This window comes from Dermacentor andersoni, chromosome 3, assembly GCF_023375885.2.
Source record: "Dermacentor andersoni chromosome 3, qqDerAnde1_hic_scaffold, whole genome shotgun sequence".
Taxonomy (NCBI): domain Eukaryota; kingdom Metazoa; phylum Arthropoda; class Arachnida; order Ixodida; family Ixodidae; genus Dermacentor; species Dermacentor andersoni.
The window spans coordinates 104,820,656-104,839,837 of record NC_092816.1 but is presented as its reverse complement, the minus strand read 5'-3'; the positions used below and the strand labels follow the sequence as shown (position 1 = coordinate 104,839,837).

General features: G+C 47.4%; 1 protein-coding gene across 3 annotated transcripts in view; it reads right to left on the bottom strand.

The window, feature by feature from the left end:
• LOC126540690 (uncharacterized) overlaps positions 1-18,842 on the bottom strand; it is a 115,367-nt gene extending 96,525 nt beyond the window's left edge. For all 3 annotated transcript variants that reach the window (XM_072287269.1, XM_072287271.1, XM_072287270.1), the window contains exon 1: positions 18,303-18,842. In XM_072287269.1, the coding sequence (XP_072143370.1) occupies positions 18,303-18,709 (407 nt within the window). In that variant the 5' untranslated portion in view covers positions 18,710-18,842. The remainder of the gene's footprint in view (positions 1-18,302) is intronic.
• Between the last annotated feature and the right edge of the window lie 340 nt (positions 18,843-19,182).

Here is a 19,182-nt window from a genome sequence, read left to right as displayed (position 1 = left end):
ACGTATCGCAAAGCTTTACAGTTGACTGCGACGCTAAAATGCAATTGTCCATCGACAGGGGTATTTAAGAACGCTTTTGCAAGGAAGCGAAAGAGCCTGTGAGCGAACAGCCTTAGCTTCTATTTGGCATTCATGACACGAGCTGGGGTCTCGAGCCAGAGCGATGGCAGTGCCCATGGCGCTGCATGAATCTTTTTAACTGCACCACGTCCAAGTAATTCGAATATTCGTCTATAGCTGCCTGACCGCAGTTTTCTTCCTTTCTTTCTTTCTCTTTTATGCCCTATACAAGGCAATATTATACTACACTGTGCCATATTATAAAATAATGCTGCATAAGTCCTGCAGAGAGAGAGAGAGAGAGAGAGCAAATGATAAATGAAAGGCAGGGAGGTTAACTAGGACTGAGCCCGGTCGGCTACCCTACACTGGGGAGAGGGAAAAGGGGTGGGAAAGATTAAAAGAAGAGAGAGTCCACTGGGGATATCGTTCGGTCACTCAGTTCGGATCACAGATGGTGACTCAATTCGGTAGCTTTCAAATATCGCAGCAGCGCTTTTGTGGCCTTTTGTAGCTGCGATATACGAAGCCATGGTCCCAAGATCTTGTTCAAGGTGAAGGGTTTTCTATCTAACTGATTTAGAGCTGTGCAGAGGTCATGTCTTTCATTTCCAAAAGACCGGCAGTAGCACAGTAGATGTTCTATTGTCTCCTCGACACCGCAGGCATTGCCCTCGGCGCTATCAGCCATTCCAATAAAAAAAAAACGTATATGCATTCGCGAATGCGACGCCCAAGCGTAAGCGGCACAGCATTGTTTCCTCATTACGCGGAAGCCATGGTAAGAGCCGCAGTTGCATAGATTGGTCGAGGGAATGCAGTCGATGTTGGGTGAATTCAGATGTGTGCTACTTCTCCAATGTCATACGGTGCGCTAGCTTGCTTAAGTGTTGGGCTGCGTCAGTCCGCGATAAAGGCTCTATGAGACGGCCTGACATAATTTGTCCTATTGTTGTCATAATATCGTCTTCTTCTATCTTGACAGCACTAAATCCATTCGTACGAGGGCCACGAATACCTGTAAGCGTGAACATTCAAAGAGTTTCCACACGCAAAAAATAATAATGCTGAAATAATAATAATAATAAAAGAACGGAGAGAAGACAGTGCATTGACTGTCGAAAGAACGAAAAGGAAAAGAGCGACTATATACCTATTCAACCTGTATGAGGTTTGTTATATCGAGCACATGCGTGAGCAGGCTGTCACAATTAAGTGCAAAAGCAGTGCGGTGCGTAACCATAGAATAAGTCCTATAAACACATTAAATAATTTCCAATGAAGCAAAAGCCTTCACGTACAATCAGAGTCGAGCAATTGCCGGTAGCTATACACATGCTGTGTTGACTGCGAAATAGTTTTCTGCCGCATATGGGAAGATTTTAGGAGACGGAATCTGGTGTCTTCTACACAGAGGCTTTCGGAATACCCACGAAAACGCCCGTATATCTGAGAGTTGATCGTGAACTGCGTATGCTTCACCGTCACAATTAACACTCGCGCTTTCCCGCCGATATTCAGCACTGCCGTAAACGACTAGGGAAGAGAAAAGCGGGGAGGATGGGGGCTTTGCAAATTAATGCTCTCTCTCTTAACTGGAACGGCTGGCTCTTCTTGCGCGTGCGACCACTCAAGGAAGACGCGAATATGTATGTGCTTAGGAGGCACCTTGTCTGGTTCTCCGAACTCTACATACGTACACTAAACATTTTACTAACACAACTGCATGCGTAAAGAGGCGCGAAAAGCTCTTCAACACAGAAACGGTCTGCTGCACATACTAAGGCTACTACTGAGCGCCTGACCTTTGAGGAATCAAACTTGTGGCTTTATCTCTCATCAACCCAGAAAGCTACGCGAGCGTTACTAACGTATGCCATACAGTGCACAGACTTGAGTAACAGCTTTACCAAGCTGCGTCGACTCTTGCCTCTTCCTTCATTTTCATTTTTGGAGTTTTCGACGCCCAACTCCCATTTCTTCATGTTCCACAGCACAAACGACAAACGCTCATATGACTAACATTCGTCTCTTTCCTCATCTCTCTCTCTCTCTCTCTCTCTCTCCCCCCCCCCACACACACACGCGCGCGCGCGCGCAGTGTGACAAATTTCTGCTATGGCATTCTTAGGTTTCGAGGAAGTTAAACTTTTCCGAAGGTTAAGCACTTTGGCAATAACTTCCGTCGGCCCCAAAGTAGCATGCCTGTGCGTCCATAATATATATAGCATGCCTGTGCCTGTGCAATCGGCCCAAAGTATAGCATGCCTGTCGACCAGAAGCACGTCTGTGCGTCTCTATATAATGAGGACACTTCCTGACACGTCGCGTATATAGCGCGGATGAAATTCCTCAGTCGCGAAAGTAATTACCACCTCGGGTGCGTTATCTCGGTCCGGCAAATGCGTGCTATAATGGCAGAGACAGACACTACGGAAATATCTGCGGTGCCGCTTTTACGCCAGCCGTCGTGGATCAGCTATTTCACCGTTTTCATTTTGTATCTTTTTCTCCTGTGCACACCGTACTGATTTATTGGTATATAGTGCTTTACGAAAGGGACATATAACAGTCATCCGCGGCGCTAGGTAACAAGACGAAAGGAGCAACACGACATCATAAGCGGAGCAGACGCTATAGAAGAAGGGCCGGATCCAGGGCAGCCTCAAAGGCGATAGGTGTGGGGGAGATTAAAACATGCAGTGATTTAGAGGAAAGGGGAGGTTGGGCTTACTGCACGCTCAATTTCGTAATCGCTAAAGTGCCCGCGTCTGTCCAAGGGACAGTAATTAAGCGTGCATCTATACATTAAAACCTATATACTACTGAGGACCAAGCTGACCGTCCGTGAAACGAACCCGAGACTCGGAGGTCACGTGGTGGGCTGACTTTCGGAAACATGAGAGAGCAAAAGCGAAGGGAACGGCTATAAGGAGAGTTTTCAGCGCAATGTCATGTTGCTTCGCATAGTTCCTTTTTTTCCTCCGTGTTCGTCCCTCTCCACGGCCTCCAGGCAGGGTTGCCAGGCTTCTCGAACGAACGCGACCGCCGCGCCCTCTGAAGCTGGGCTCGCTCGCAAGCATGGGTGCTATGCAGAAACGAATGATTTGGAATAGCTAATGTGGTACAACATACTTTTGCGTTTCGATAAATAGAGTAGAACAAGCAAAACGGAGGGGACGATGGAGAAACGCAGAAAGCTGAATCAATGTCATCGAAGAGAAGCGTTTGTCGATGTCATATGCCTTATTTTAATGCAACTCATCTGTATAGCAAACAAGATGTTTGTGTTTTGCGTTCCCCGGCTAAAAGGAAAAAAAAACGAGAATTAGACCGAGGGACTATTGTTAGAAGCGCTGTCACACGCGAACTTCGCCTTATTTGTAGCTATCCCTTCGTTGACACAGAAAGTTGTCCGCGAGTATGCATGTATGCGTATAGCGTTGTTCCGTGCGCTCGAGCAGCTATTGGCAACTTGGGCGAGCTTCGAAATGCGACAGCGTGAACGGCGGAAGGAGTGAGTTGTGTGTATACGCCTCTGGTGTTCCCGTCCATCTCATGCCATGGACGCGCAAGAGACAGCAACTGCAGGTGACCCGCGACATGAGCGTTGGCGCGAGTCAAGTGGACATATCTCAATAGGCGCTACGGACAGCCAGTGCAAAAGGAACTCGTCAGGGGTATTGCGAGGGGAATTTGAGCATCATCGACACACGCATGCGATCCCTATGTACGTTTGCCGAGGCAGGTGCTTCTATTTCTTTCTATGTTACGCAACGTATACACAGAGATGCTCGTAACACTTTTTCGATTAACACGAAGGGCTATGCAGCTGTCACAGTTGCGCAAAATAGACCTGAGAGACCAGATAAGTGTGCGTATTTATTTATTGCTTGATTACGCAGAACACAAGTGCGCTCACTGGAACTCATGATACATCGTTGGTGAAAAATTCAGTCCTGTATATAGGCCGGAGCACCAGTAAGTTATTTGGTGGCTATATAGGGCGTTGCGTTGCTAAGCACGTGGTCGCGGGATCAAATCCCGGCCGCATTGTGGCAAGGGCTAAATGAAAAAGAAAAAAAAAGGAAACCTGCTGTGTAGGAATTAGGTATACGCAGCCCAAACATAAGAAAGTCGGGGAACCTGCACAACATCATGCTCTATTTCACTGCGAGATCTCTGCGCTTTAGAGATTGCTACAATTCGGTATTATATGTGCAAGCCTTACGCGCTGATTTAGCGTGTTATACGCAGAACACAAGTGGGCTCACTGGTCATTTGCTGTGGGTCAACGACAAGTTCATATACGTATGCGCCGGTTAGCTGTGTGTATCATGCGAGATAGCGATCGACAGAGCGACCGATGCGGAAACCACGGTGGGGCTATAAGCGAAGGAAGCTTCGCTTATAGGACGAAGGGCTTATGCGACCATCTGTGACTTTTAATGCAATTTCTGTTGGACCACACGCGTCAGCGAATTCACCGCAATTTCCTTCTTTCCTTCCCTCCTCTCTCTCTCTCTTCCTGTTATCTTTGCTTCCCCTTTCCCGTTCCCCCGGTGTAGGGTAGCCAACCGGACGTTATTCTGGTTAACCTCCCTGCCTTCTACTTATCTCTTTCCCTCCTTTCGCGTCACTGAAGAGCTAGGTACGTCAAGAAAGCGCGAATATCACACGGCGCGCGAACTCAGAAAGGCGAAATGTGTTGAAATAACTCATTCGCAAACGAACACTCGCTGTCATGCAACGTCACCGATCCCTGGACGACAGACGCTCGTTCGCGCCCGCTATAGCAAAGAAAAAGCCCCCCGCCAGTATCTGTTCATTCCTCGCATTCAGTGCATGACACATCCGCGGAGCTGTAGTAATTATTGCCTCAAAACATGACTCGCATATACATACACACCCGGTGCACATCCACACGCGTTCAACTTTGTTCTTCCCCTCTTGGAACATAATATTCAACACCTCTCTCAAGTGGGCTACCTAATTTGCGTTCCAGAACAGAGCACAGTACTATTGCTGTGAAACCAACGTGTGTGTAATATTGACACGCGCACACACTGTCCGTTACAAAGTTATCGGTCGGCGCAAGATGCGCCTACATGTATCACAACTTTCCTGAATGTTGTCCCCGATCCTAAATAGCGAAATAATCTTGTCTAATCAGAGTGCCACTCCTGCTTCCCCGGTCTCACGTTCACCCCGTGAAGAGATAGCTTCGTGTCTTACAGTTCTGGCACAGCCTTGTTCACCCTCACCACAGCGTGGCAATATGCTTTGTATGCACAAGTTGCAATGAACGTACATACGAACTGTAACTTGCATATGCGAGCACCTCAAAGCACGAACTCAAACAGCTATAGAATACGCAAGCCTACTGTCCGTGAAGCCGTGTGCTGTATATACCTTCGCGTTTCCCCCTTCACGTGGCTCCAAAAATCAGCCCAAAACGAGACCCCGCTCTCGGCGGCCTCGGTCCACTGTGTCTCAGTCCCGGCAGGTTTCAATCGATCCGAAATTGTGCGGGAGCCTGAACAATCGCTCTCTGCACTTTTTCTGACGACCTGCTTAGCGAATTTCGGTTGTTTATATATCGAAGTGGTTGTTTATTAAAAAGCAACAAAACAAGACGCGTGGAAGGAAATTACAGCTCACCGCACTGTATATATCTGGCGCGGGCTGCTGATACAGCTGAACGGATGTACGCTTGTCGTCTTCGATGTAACATGCGGGTGGCGCACTCGCACGTTGCTATTGCAACCGACGGCTTTTCGGAAGAGCCTGCGCTCAGCGCGGCTAACTATAGCGCGGCGGTGGCAGCAGACACTGAAACCTACTGCGATATATGATCACGTGTGGGGCCGACTTTTTCTGGCTTCACTTTTATACCATGGCACTTCGTTCTAGTCCATTCATTATTTCTTGCAATCAGCGCCCCAGGTGGGGAGTGGGGGCAGTGTGTGTAGGGGGGTGGGTGGGCACGGTACAGGCGCATCCCATATACCAGTCACCACGCCGTTCCAAACAAGTTGCTTATAAAATCTGTCCGACCACCAGGGAACGCTTATTAATGTCCCCGGATCTTTCAAAGATAGCGAAAGTCTTTGATCTCGCCGGCTAGCCAGGTGATAGGACGATAACTACAGCGCGCCCCTTGGTATGAACCAGGAGCAGCTAGCCCGCCACACCATGGCCTCCGAGATCACCCCAAAAGGCGCGCGGGGTGATCTCGGAGGCCATGGTCACACGTGCCGCGCCATGCAATTGTTCTCCATTCGCGAGGAATCAGCAGATGTCCATACAGAGGTTTTGCAATCGAGAAGATATGGATAGATCAACACGTGGCTAGCCGCCCTTCCTCCTGTTGCCGGTCTCTCCTCCTCTCTTTACGCAAAGTGAAAAGGGAAAGCTAGATGCGAACGGCTTTGAAAGAGACGCCGATCTAAGGAATTTCCCGTCTAATGTCACACAACCACATTATGCAAAACGGCACGTGGGGCCCACGCAATTTAAATCTCTTTCTCATGGCACAAACCATGCACGAGGCACCGCCGCGGCAGTTGTCGCTATACCTTTAGAAGAAGCAGCAGCGTCACGACTTATAGGCTGTTCACACGCGAATACAACGATTTTGTCACTTCGAGAGTTGGCACGTGCTGTATAGGCGTTGGCACGTGTTAACGCCAGCGCTGAACAGGACGACGTAACTTTACACGTCCTAAACGGTCAGCTATTGGTGCCGCAGACTTCTGTTTGCGCAACCTTGAATGAGATCGCGTCCACATACATCAAGCGAGTCGAGGTGCATCGCGCATTTTTTTTTCAGCCGCTTGTTATTTCAGCGATGTTTCGCATGCTCTCCGTCCCTTCTCTCTCACCGCGCATGCGCAGCATACCTATCTCTAGGTGAAGCCATGTTCCCGGCCGAGTTGACAGCTATACCTCCACAACCAAGATGTATCGGACGCGCTGATCGATATATACGACACAATATTCCTGTCTTTCTTGCGTATGTTTTTTATGTTTAGTTTTTCATGTCACACACGCGCGCAGCTCGAAAAAGCCTTCAGTTCACCTTGATAAGAGAACGTCAGAGGGCACACGTTTTTGTACTGCGACACATTTATGTGTGGTGCGATTAAACACAGCTACAAGACAAAAAAAAAAAAAAAAAGGAGCGGACGAAGAATGTCGGTATGATTTTGAATAACCTTTTGGAGGGAACAGAGCTGATAGCGATAACCGTACTATGAGCGCCACTCACGGCTGCCGTACCGACTATACACGTGGGAACGGCGTTGGCTAAGCGCATAGAAGGCGAAAGATAGCTTGAAAACGACAGTTCGAAATGCCCGTGAGGAACGAAAGGAACGTACTGCTGCGGTAATGTGTACATAGCCAGAGACGCAAGTTAAATAAAGGAAATAAAAATGAAAACCACAAATTAACTGGCAATTTTCTTTTCGTCTGGATGGATTGTAACAGGCGATTTTATTCCAAAGATACAGGCATACACTGCAGGCGGAAAAGTACGGATAAATTGGGAAATAAGAAAGCGTATTCAATTTTTTGGAGCTCTTGCACTCCTTAGTGGGCTATGCGGTCACTCAAATATTAGTTTGCTTAGTTTACGGGACAAGAATACAATTTAGGAAAAATCCCTATGTTCATCGAGGACGTGGAGACTAAAGGTGATACAGAGAGTAACAATAAGAACATAATACAACTAATAACCAACAGACGACGAAGAAAACGAATAAGATCAACAATCAATTGTAAGATAAATAATAAGATCAATAATCAATTATTCAATCATAATTAATCATTCAATAATTATTCAATCACCATCACTCGATAATAATAAATCAATAAGGTCAACAAAGTGCTTCGAGCGGCCAATCCCGCGGCAATTTCGCAGCAAACATTACCTTGGTTCTGTCCAGGTACGTGATATCCGCACATTTTTAAACCTTGGTGCATGATAGTTCGGACAGCCAAGGACAGCATATGGGAAATTATCTACAGTTCTTAATTTAATGAAAGAAATGTTAAATAAATGTAAATGAAAGTGGATGAAAAGAACAACTGCCCGCAGGTGGGATACGAACCCACGTATCTGCATTACGCGTGCGATGCTCTTACGAATTGAGCTATAGCGGTGCTGTTTTCTCATCCACTTTCTAGGATATTTATGTTTATGTGCTAGAACTAACCTTGGGAGTGATAGTCAGCGCCACCACTCACAAATCTTAGTGGCGGATGTGGGACAACCTTTCTGCTGCAGGCGTGACGTGTACGTGAACTCTCTGAGTTATTATTATTATTATTATTATTATTATTATTATTATTATTATTATTATTATTATTATTATTTGTTTTGAACACATATACACATATACACAGTTAACAGGAAAGGGAAATTCTTTAAAACTGAAGGTAGCGCTAAAAAGGACGGACACACGATGAAAAGACGACACGTCGTCGTGTCGTCTTTTCATCGTGTGTCCGTCCTTTTTAGCGCTACCTTCTGTTTTAAAGAATGCATCACCAACTAGCCCAACACCAAGTTTTATTGAGGAAAGGGAAAGCGACGAGCAGGCTGGCAACTGCCACCGGAAGGGGCACAACGCCTGCCTACTCTTCTGAAGGGAGGTGACAGCAACACAGAAATGGAAGATGGAAGGAGGGGAGGAGAGAGTAAAGGCAACTGGTCAATAAACCCACACATGCTACCTGAAGGCATTAATGTTGCCGGAGTCGAGACCCTCGTTATGTAATGAACGAGAAGAACGGGGATTAACCGAGGGGCCCGATTCTCATTTGTGTGTGTGTGTGTGTGTGCGTGTGTGTGTGTGTGTGCGTGTGTGTGTGTGTGTGTGTGTGTGTGTGTGTGTGTGTGTGTGTGTGTGTGTGTGTGTGTGTGTGTGTGTGTGTGTGTGTGTGTGTGTGTGTGTGTGTGTGTGTGTGTGTGTGTGTGTGTGTGTGTGTGTGCGTGCGTGCGTGCGTGCGTGCGTGCGTGCGTGCGTGCGTGCGCGCGTGCGTGCGTGCGTGCGTGCGTGCGTGCGCGCGTGCGTGCGTGCGTGCGCGCGTGCGTGCGCGCGCGCTGTCCAACGTGCCAGCTTGCTATACTTATATCCGATTAGCTTTAACATATTCAAATAATATCTTCGGCGCTTTCTTCTCCAACCATTATGTATGACAATCTCCGCATGGTCGACTTGTCTTATTTTCTACGTAAATGAATAAATCGCGTCTCTCCTGTAGTGTGATTACGCAGGAGTGCTTTCATTCTGTATACAGAGTTTTCGTTACCGACGCGCGAGCTTTATCCATCCACACACGCAGTAGCACCCTATAGTTGTGAAATCGTAATCACAATCGTGACAAATCTGCCGCTCTATTTATTCTGTCATCCTATAGTAATCTGTTTGTTTCTTATTACTTCCTGTCTTATTTCTCGCTGATCCAAAAATGCTGACACCTTTACCTTTATTGAAATAGCACTGTGTAAAGACCGCTATAATTTGTTCCATCTTTACAATGTCTTCGATACCTGTAGCTTTCCAGTTTCTTAAAACATTTCTGGAAGGAGGCGCGCGGACGAAGCAATTGCCGGCATGTGCTGCAACGGTCTATATAGATCCGCCTGCATGCAGTCGGCATCCCCCTTGCTCTGTTTAGTTTAAATAGCGCGAACGATAACAAAGGGAAGAAAATGACTAAACCGCTTCACTAACGCTTCGCTTCACATATGGGCCCCAAGATGTGCGCTGGATCTACATAATGTTTTTGAGTCCCACGCGCTGGCTGCAGTGAGGCGTAAACACAGGGTGACAAAGCGTTCTCTGCACAAGCACTACCGGAACCCCTAACCAGCAAATAAACACCCGCCATCTTTTGGCCTGCCGAGCAAATTACGGGAGCGTCGATGCAGGAAACTGGCGCAGTAATAAGGCAATGTTTCTTATAAAAGCACTCTAACGAAGGCATCTTGTGCCCACGGCCACACGACTATACTTAGCACATAAAAGAAAACACAAATGTTCTGCAGATGTTCTTCTTTTAGTTTGCTAATCCAGCTCTGCGTATAAGGTCTGTTCACGTGACCAGTTAGTTATACGATATGAATCCATTCTATACGAGCAAGAATCCCCGCCAGCACACATGTTGTACGCTGTCACACACCAAACTGGAACCCTCGGTTCGTGTTTATAAGTATACGACGCCACCGATAGAGCTGCAACGTCTCACAGCCGAAACGGGGCCATTATGTACTATGTCCTTCAGCTTCAGAGACGTGCTGAAACGCTTGTGAGAGCTGCCACAGTTGATCGTGTTGGCCAGTAACTTCAACCGCTATACAGACACTACTATAAGGGAAATATATTCTTTCCTATATAAGGACGCCGAAGATAAATGAGATAAATACAGAGCGTTAAAGCATGCAGAGCTGTAGGTTTAAAATACCATGTGCCTTCACCCTTCGCACCGGGCAACGTTGGTTATGGTGACGGTATATACTCTCATATGTCAGAGCATTCGGAATGCACGGCGCGACCTCTGCGGCCAGCCAACTCAAACTCACGATATCAAAGGTAGTGAGGATCTCCTCATCTCCGATTACACTCGTGGAGGCGAAGCTCGACTCGCATTCAGATAGATACGACTCGGACGGAATCGTATATACAGTCACTTCACGCTCAACATTTCTTTTTTCTTGATTCGCTATTTCGACGAGATGTACGGATAAAGGTTGTCCGTTTGTGTTGCGTTATGTTGCGTGACAGTGGTTGCTCGCCCTATACACTGTAGTATACAAGCAAAGTTCACGTTGCTCGCTGTGTCAGAGGCGCATATATACAGCAGTACGCTGGAATCGATTCAGACACCGCCTTTGAGAGAAAAGACGCGGCGACCCTGCAGGGTATCAAGTGTCGGTCGCTTGGCGTTCGCTGCATCCCAGAGATCTCTCCAAATAACCTGATGGCAAGCCTTGAACAAATGGAGAATCCGTCCGTAAATTTGATCCGTCTTCCGACTATATCGCACGCCGAGAGGCATCAGAATACAGAAAAGCATCCGGCTACCGCATAAGGCTCAATGGGACTGTACCTTAAAATACAGATACCTTAACTAAAGGGAAAATCAGACATCCACCCAAACGTAGCTAAGGGCTACAAAGGGAAACCATACGGGTTCCTCGAAAGAATATATCTTCGCAGTTGAGAAAAAATTCGTCCTGGTCCGGGACTCGAAACCGGGACTCCTCTCCACCTTGCGGATTTCCACAGAACTGTTACGTCAGATACCTTAACTATATTCAATCAAGCATCGTTAAAATGCAAAAAAAAAAAAAAAAAAAAAAATGTGTCCGTACTGGTCGATTTGCTCAGTGTGCAATGTTCTCGTGGACTTTCAGCACGTTCTGTGTTGCTGCTATAGATATAGTTACTTGTCAGACAGGCAATCGCCGAAAGTCTTGCCACCAATGCGCAGCAACTGAAGCTTAGAGTTGCGGGACATTCTCGACCCTTGGGAAAGCGTCGCCTGCGCCTTGCGCACGAAGGAGGTGCCCCTATATAGTATTCTTCAGAGCTACAGACTTTAATTATTGAGGCTTTAGGAAATAGCTTTAGCGCGTGCTCCTTCCTTATCGGAATGGCCAGGAGCCCACTTTCTGAATTCCTGCGGGCGCAACGAAATAATTGCGCACCTTCTTTGTGGGTGCGCTCGTTTGAAACCGCAAAGAGCAGCCCTCTCCGCCACCGTAGATCAACTGGACAAGCGCGTAATAACGGAAAACAACTTCCTTGGAAACTGGCCGACGCAAACATCAGCGCGTGCCGCTATGATGGCACTGCTGCGTTATTTAAATGACACGGAACTTTGTGACGAACTATGACTGTACATTGTGTGACGTAGGATGGGACGGTGACGCTGTGTAACACTAGGAATGCCTTCGCGGACTGCCTGACAATGCCCACAGAAACAGCACTCTACTGTGTGGATGTGTGTGTGTTGGAAGCGCGGGGGGGGGGGGGGGGAGGGGGCGTCTACAATTTTTACTCTCTCACCTATCGCGTCCCTTTGCCGCTCCCACGGTACAGGGTAGCCAAAGATAATCTCTGGTTAACCTCCCTGTATTTCCTTTGCCTTTCTTTCTCTCTCTCTCGCTCTCTGTGTGTGTGTGTGTGTGTGAACGTATGGTCGTTTGGGTATTTTATACACGTCACAATTCTCGTTGAATAACGGTATCATTCCATGTACGGTGCCCCATTTAACGTTAGCCAAGCTTTCAATGAAAATAATACTAATAACAAAGATTAACAAAACAAGCGGTGCGAGATATATATGTACATTCGTAAGACGTATACGGTGTTCAGTCGTCAACCTGTGGCAGCTGAGCATCGTAGGCTTTATAAATAATTAAATTCTAAGGTCTTAAGTTCCAATACCACGATATGATTATGAGGCACGCCGTCGTGCAGGGACTACGGATTAATTTTGAACACCTGGGGTTCTTTAACGTACACCCAACGTATGGTGCACACAGGCGTTCTTGCACTTCGCCCCCATCGAAATGCGGCCGCCGCGGTCGTGATTCGATCCCGCGACCTTGTCGTGCTTAGCAGCGCAACTCCATAGCTGCTAAACCACGGCGGATGATCTTGTAATTATATCTTGCACCGTGTTTTGTAAATCGTTTTGTTGTTGTTGTTTCGTTGAGCAGCTTGGGTAACGTCAGCTGGGACAGATGGTATAGGCCGTTATACAGGCTGACATCGCCAAATTTTCATTAAGCATCCCGCTCCCCCTCCGTCTCTCCCCTCCCACAGGGGTTGCCATTCCACGCTCGATTACCGGTATACGACAACCGCTTCGTATATAGACGAAGGGGTTGACTTGACTTGACCGCAGACGCTTCCAGCCAAGCTCTCACAGCTAGATTATCATCGTCACACGTCATCAGTTTACTCGATCACTATTTGCTAAACACTATGTATATAGAGCATTCTTATATCACGAGAGAGAGAGAAGAAACATTATTAATGAATGCTCCGGTAGTTTTGTTCGTGAAGGTGCGATATTCCCAAACAAGCTCCCACGCCGGAACTAAGCGTTTAAACAAGAATGGATGCCAAGCAACCGTAATGATGCACATGTTATCAACAAATACCACCGGCCAATAACAAACAGTTCATATATATATATATGGGTGGGTCAAGATAAATTCTTCGGGCTGTCACCAAAAGAACTTGAGCGAAGCTACAAGGTAAACAGAACTAGTATTCAATTTCAACAGTTTCGACCAATGGATTGACCTTCATCAGGGTTTACAAGAAAATGGCCGTTCGGCACCAATAGTGAGTGCAGCAGACCGGGTGCCCTGTCGTTCTCAGATACACCAAACCGAAAGGGACAGTTGCGACAGTGATTGAAATTCTTTCTCGGCATTTTGGCAGATTTACAGCTGCCTTATTGGCAACGATATATATCTATATATACGCATGTAATATTGATGAAAATATTGAGGACGCAGTTGGCAGACGCATCAAGTGACCAATAAAGCGACGAGCGGACATTACGCGGGAGCTAGATCGGCAAAAAAAAAAAAAATGTATATCGACTGATCGTGTACAATATCCCGTGTGGTTCTAAAATTACCTCCGAGGTCAACTATACAATTCTCAGTTTTCGCATCTCAATACGAACGGAGAGCCGAAACGATTTTTCTCCAAAACCCAGTGAAAAGAATAATTACTTTTTCTATATTGTATTGCGCTCTGATTAAGCTTTAGGGAGGGTGAAACGATGATTTGCTCAGGCCCTGCAATGTTTTGCACAAGGTAAAGGACATCCCAAGGTCACGGGGCTTTGAATCTGCAAGCCTGCAGAACTCACAAGCCAATTAAAGCTTACAGCTGCGTATAACCCGTCTCTCAGTGTCACGTATACAACGGCACAAGTTACAGGCTGCCAAAGCAGCGGCGTTTATCAAGCCGCTGCGTGCTGGGAAGGAAACGTAAGGTCTATACCCTTTTTTATACTTATGTAATCCTGAAAACGGGCGAATGCATCTCAAAAGAACGCGTGATAACTGAAAACTTAAAAATGAAATCGTCGGGCTTAACGTCCTCGAGCTACACATTGAGTTATGAGGGACGCGCGGTACTATAGTAAAGGGCTCCGGATAAGTTTTGACCACCTGGTGTCCTTTGGCGAGCACCCAAACCACGGCATACGCACGAGCGTTTTCGCATACCGCGCCACCATCTAAATGCTGCCGTCACGGCCGGGAACACGAACCCGCAACCTGGTGTATATGTTTAGCAGCGTAACGCCGTATACAAACACGATCCACCGTGGCGATCTTTAACTGAAAGCTTGCGCACGCATACTTCGAAGGAACGACGTGCCTCCCACGCTTATAATTTATGTACTTCGAGCAATCCGCCGCGGTACGAGCCGTGTGTCTTATAAGAACTCGTCAATATAAAGAACTGTGGTTTATCCTGCATGCTGCGCAAATACTCTTGCCTATATAGCGAGAAACGACAGTGGGCAATGTCAAGGAATGACATTTCAGCGACCGAGAGTATGTATGCTGGAGCTTTTACCTAAAAGCTCGATGAAATGCACCTCTTCGTATACCTGCCTACACATACATAAGAAATACGAGTTGTATACCAAAACATAAGCATCCCTGCGGTGAACGAAAAGGGGATTAGAGGGAATGACCCCATGTGGAATGTTGTCCTGTATTCTGACTCCTTAATGGAAATCGTCTTCAATATATACGAACGAACGTGCGAGAGTCGACACCAGACTTGAATAAGGACACGAATCAGTAACCATATAGTGGTAAAACACATTACTTACACGAAATAATATATACGGTACGCGTCAAAATAAACTTAAATATACCTTAGTTCAGTGCAGTGCCCATTATGTTAAAGAGCATGTTTGTTAGCTTATAAATTGCTGCGTCTTGTGATGCCAAATTGTGCATTTATTTTTTTGCTATCCCCTGACTTTTTCTGTCCGTTCTCTTTGTTTCTTTTTCTTTTCCCCCTCCTTATTGCGTGCTACTGTTTTCAATACCGTATTCTTGGTCTTGCATTGCGTTTTTCGCCCCTCCCCGCTGCGATGCACAGCTATGTACCTTGAGGGTATGACAAATATAGCATATTTTTGAGTCACTTCGAGGCAAAAACGGGATGCATACGAAGCGGCATCGTCGACGTGTTTTCAACTACATGCATGTAGCCTGGAAGTTACACGCAGCTTAGAAAAGTTGCGGGCACGCTACGCTGATAGTAGTTTTAAAAGTATTCGCATTAATTATAGTATATATGTGAGATTTACCGCATACATACTGGCTTCAATTCTCGTGCTACGTTATAGTTGCTTTCTAAGTTGTGGGACTGAGCCCACGGCAGCTTGTTGTATATTCTGGGTAACAAGAAACAAGAAATATGGAAAAACGATTAAATTACGTACGTTCTCACATTTATACATCACAGCGACTATGTACATGATAATTAATAACAATGTCTCTTTCTATTTCTTTCTTGTTTTTAACGTTCGCCCTATGGCATTATTATTGATATTCGCTTGTTGATATGTCTTGGCGGCGCTTTTGACGCCTTGTGCTGAATGCGCTGGAACTTTGTTCTTGTGTACGTATCTCTGAACTGCTAGTTTCCTTGAATGTACTGAGAGAAAAAGAAAAATATTGTTTACCGGCTTCTGAGCTTCTATTGTTGATGCTAAATGACTTGTGTTCAGTCGCTAAAGACGTGTGTGTCCTTTCAACCGACAGAAAGACGAAACGTTAAGGTGGGACTTTCTAGATTTATCTCGCTTTTTTTTTTAGTGTGTATAGGAAAATATAAGAAACAATATTCGTTGCGTTTTCGTCTGCGGCTATTGCAGGATGCGCGCACGATCGTCTAAGATAAATCAGCTCAAAACGGGGACGACAGTTTTAATGATTACATATATAACGATATCTCTCTCTTTCTCTCTCTTTTGTATAACCTAAAGGAGATGTACATTTTGGTGCTTGCACGTATGTTGCGCAAGCTGTCTGTAGTGCGTTTCGATCTCAACAGCCTGCAGAATTCTTTGTATTCTAGCACCGCTGAACACAAGTAAAACAGGAAGCGATGCATCATATCAGAAGAAATATGATGCGCTGGGACCGCACGTATACATATATGTATCTATTTTGCGTTCTCTATAGAGAACCATATAACATGCCGTCATAAAAGCAGCAAAGACTATACGCAGCCTATAGCTTGCCCGTTTAGTTATGTGCAGCGGCTATTATGGTGTTCACTTGCGTCTGGAATAAATGAATTTACATAAAGCTTATGCCGTGTCCAAAGTTTCAAATAGGTTCATGTGCGTTGTCTTTTGTACCATTCAACAGTGGTTCATTCATGGCCAAAGTGACGGGCGAGTTAAATTAGCTTTCCGAGCGATATACACTGCGATAAACACAGTCAGCAGGGTGTGTACGTTACACGTGACACGCCCCCGTCGAATCGGTGAATTACGCAAGAAACACGGTATCGAGGACGTCCTACAGAAGCACGGAAGAATAGTGTTTCTTCCTGGTCTCTTTCATGGAGCTGCTGACGTCATTGCAAGCGTCTTCCGAGTTTGCACGTTTGGCTGTAGTTCGCGCAGCTACACATGGATAACACAACGATAAGATGTCGAAGATCGCAGTCACAACTTATTCGAAACAATCAGTCAAGCACCAGGGCATGAGCTCGCGGCCATATTGACGGTATGTCATGGTTGTCTGAATTTAGCCTTTAGGAAACATCAGTTGAAACTCGAAAAGGCTATGTTAAAGAAAACAGACCTGTCCCGCGAGCTGATGCAATCTATAATCACCGTTTATGAAATCAACAATCATCACTATGCTCTGCTCCATCTTCCTGTAGCAAATGTTTCTTAATACGAACTCCACATTAATGCACACAACAAATCCTTCGATGCAAGCTTATACAGCTCCACCAGGCCAGCCGTAAGCTGAAGCAGCTGTACAAAGATTTTGCAGGTGCGCACAAAATTACAGGAAAACGAAATAACAATCGATATGAGGCTATATAGTGCATCGCCATTCTATAAATACGTGGATGTGCTTCGTCTATGCAGAGCGACACTAACGATAAGCATGGATAGTTTAACGTGAAAACCAAAACCGTTCTCCCATATAGTGTAAATGACTACAAGGTGCCGGCAGGTTTGCAATTCCGTGCATGTGTCTGAGTGGTCCAATGAGAGCCTTTTAAACGGAGTTCACGAAAGATTTCCGGTTAGCCGTCCCTCCGAAACTAATTTACAACAGTCCATGTACACATAGAAAACTCTCCAGCTATAGCAGCAGTTTTGCTGTTGAGTTAGAATGTTCGATCAGTGATTTTTACTGCTAAGCTGCATACATGAGCTCGACACATGCGGCACGTTGCCTATATCTGAACACATCAAGAATAATGTGCCTATGGCAAAATATAATGAGCCAAGATACTTCTTTTTCTTTGACTAGTTTGATGTCGAAAATGCATGACCGAAAGTTTTCTGTGGTCACCAACCCACCGCTGCCACACCACGTATCAAATGCATCACACATCGATGTTGCCCACTGATCGATCGACCCTACGCATATATACGTATATGTAGCGAGGTTTACCGCGAAAGGTATGCAAGTTAGAATATTTCATTCTATGGTGAGTACACGAATACATGGGCCCCCGTCGCGTTAACTATAAGTAACTTACAGTTAGCGGCAGTTGTCGCTCGGGTAAGATTGTACTTGTGATGCAATTTCCTGCGTATTTGTGTAGTTGTGTCGTGTCCAATACAGGCGGCAACACAAATGCACACTTAAGGATCGCTCTAACATTGTCGCGATTCATAAGGCACGTGTACCAGCTGCAATCTCAATTTCTCATTTTCAGCTACACCAATGTAGATCGCGAATTATTGGTTGCACCTGTTCGAACAGCGGTCATCCTGAGACACTCCGGTAGAACTCTCGTGCCAACCTCACTGTACGATTGAGCTTAAAACTTCGAAGGCAGTCAATCCGTCGGCATACACTGCCGACGCGTGCTCGCAGGGCAACAAAACTGCTAGACACACTCGGGGCAGATGGCGTCACACACATAGAGCGAAAAGAGTATAAGCAACCCGGTACATAGGGGGCGTCGTCATCTCACCGGCCAGACTTGGTGATGACCATCTCGGTGCCGAACGTGTGAAACCTCTCCCACAGGTCCTTGGCCTCGAGCGTCACCTTAGGGTCGTCTTGCACACCGTCGTCTTCGGGCTCCAGCCCGGGGGGCGGTCGCAACAAAGGTCCGCCGCGGTGGGCCGCGGCCGCGGCGAGCAACTCCTCGGCCGACAGCGGCGGGGGTCCCGGCCCCGGGTGCAACTTGGGGAACAGCGCGGCGGCAGCGGCGGGAAATCCGGCGGCCGCCGCTGCGAAGTACGGCGCGGCCTGGGCACTGGCGGCGCCGCTGAGCAACGAGTGCACCGAGAAGTCCGGCGGCGTCGGTCGCAGGAACGGCTGGAAAGCCATCGCGGCGGCTGCGGCAGCGGCGGCTTCGGCCGGCGACGAGCGCATTTCCAGCGGCGGCAGCGGCGGCGGCGCAGGAGGCAGCGAGGGGCAGCCCGCCGCTCTGTCACCGTGCTCAGCCGCCACGGCTCTGTGGGGCGCCGGCAGGCGCGACACGGCCGCGACACAGACGCACACACTCGCACAGGCGCGTGAGAGAGCGATGCCGACGCGACGCGCGGATGCTGCTGCTGCTGTGGTGGCCGGAGGCGTGCCTACGCCGCGCGAAAATGACGGGCCCCCCTGCGCACGCACGCACGCACACAGCCGAGCGCCGCCGGGGGCCTTCACGCGCGCAGTCGGGGGGGCCGAAGCGCGATGCGAGAGTGACGGGAAGGTGGGGGGTGCCGGTGGTGATTAGCTATTCTCGCGTCGGGGGCGCCGCCGGCGCCGCCATAGCGGCGCCGGGGCCGTGACGTGGGCCCCGAAGACGCCGCCATTCGCCGGCCCCGGAGAACGGACCGGCCCGGATAATGAGAGGG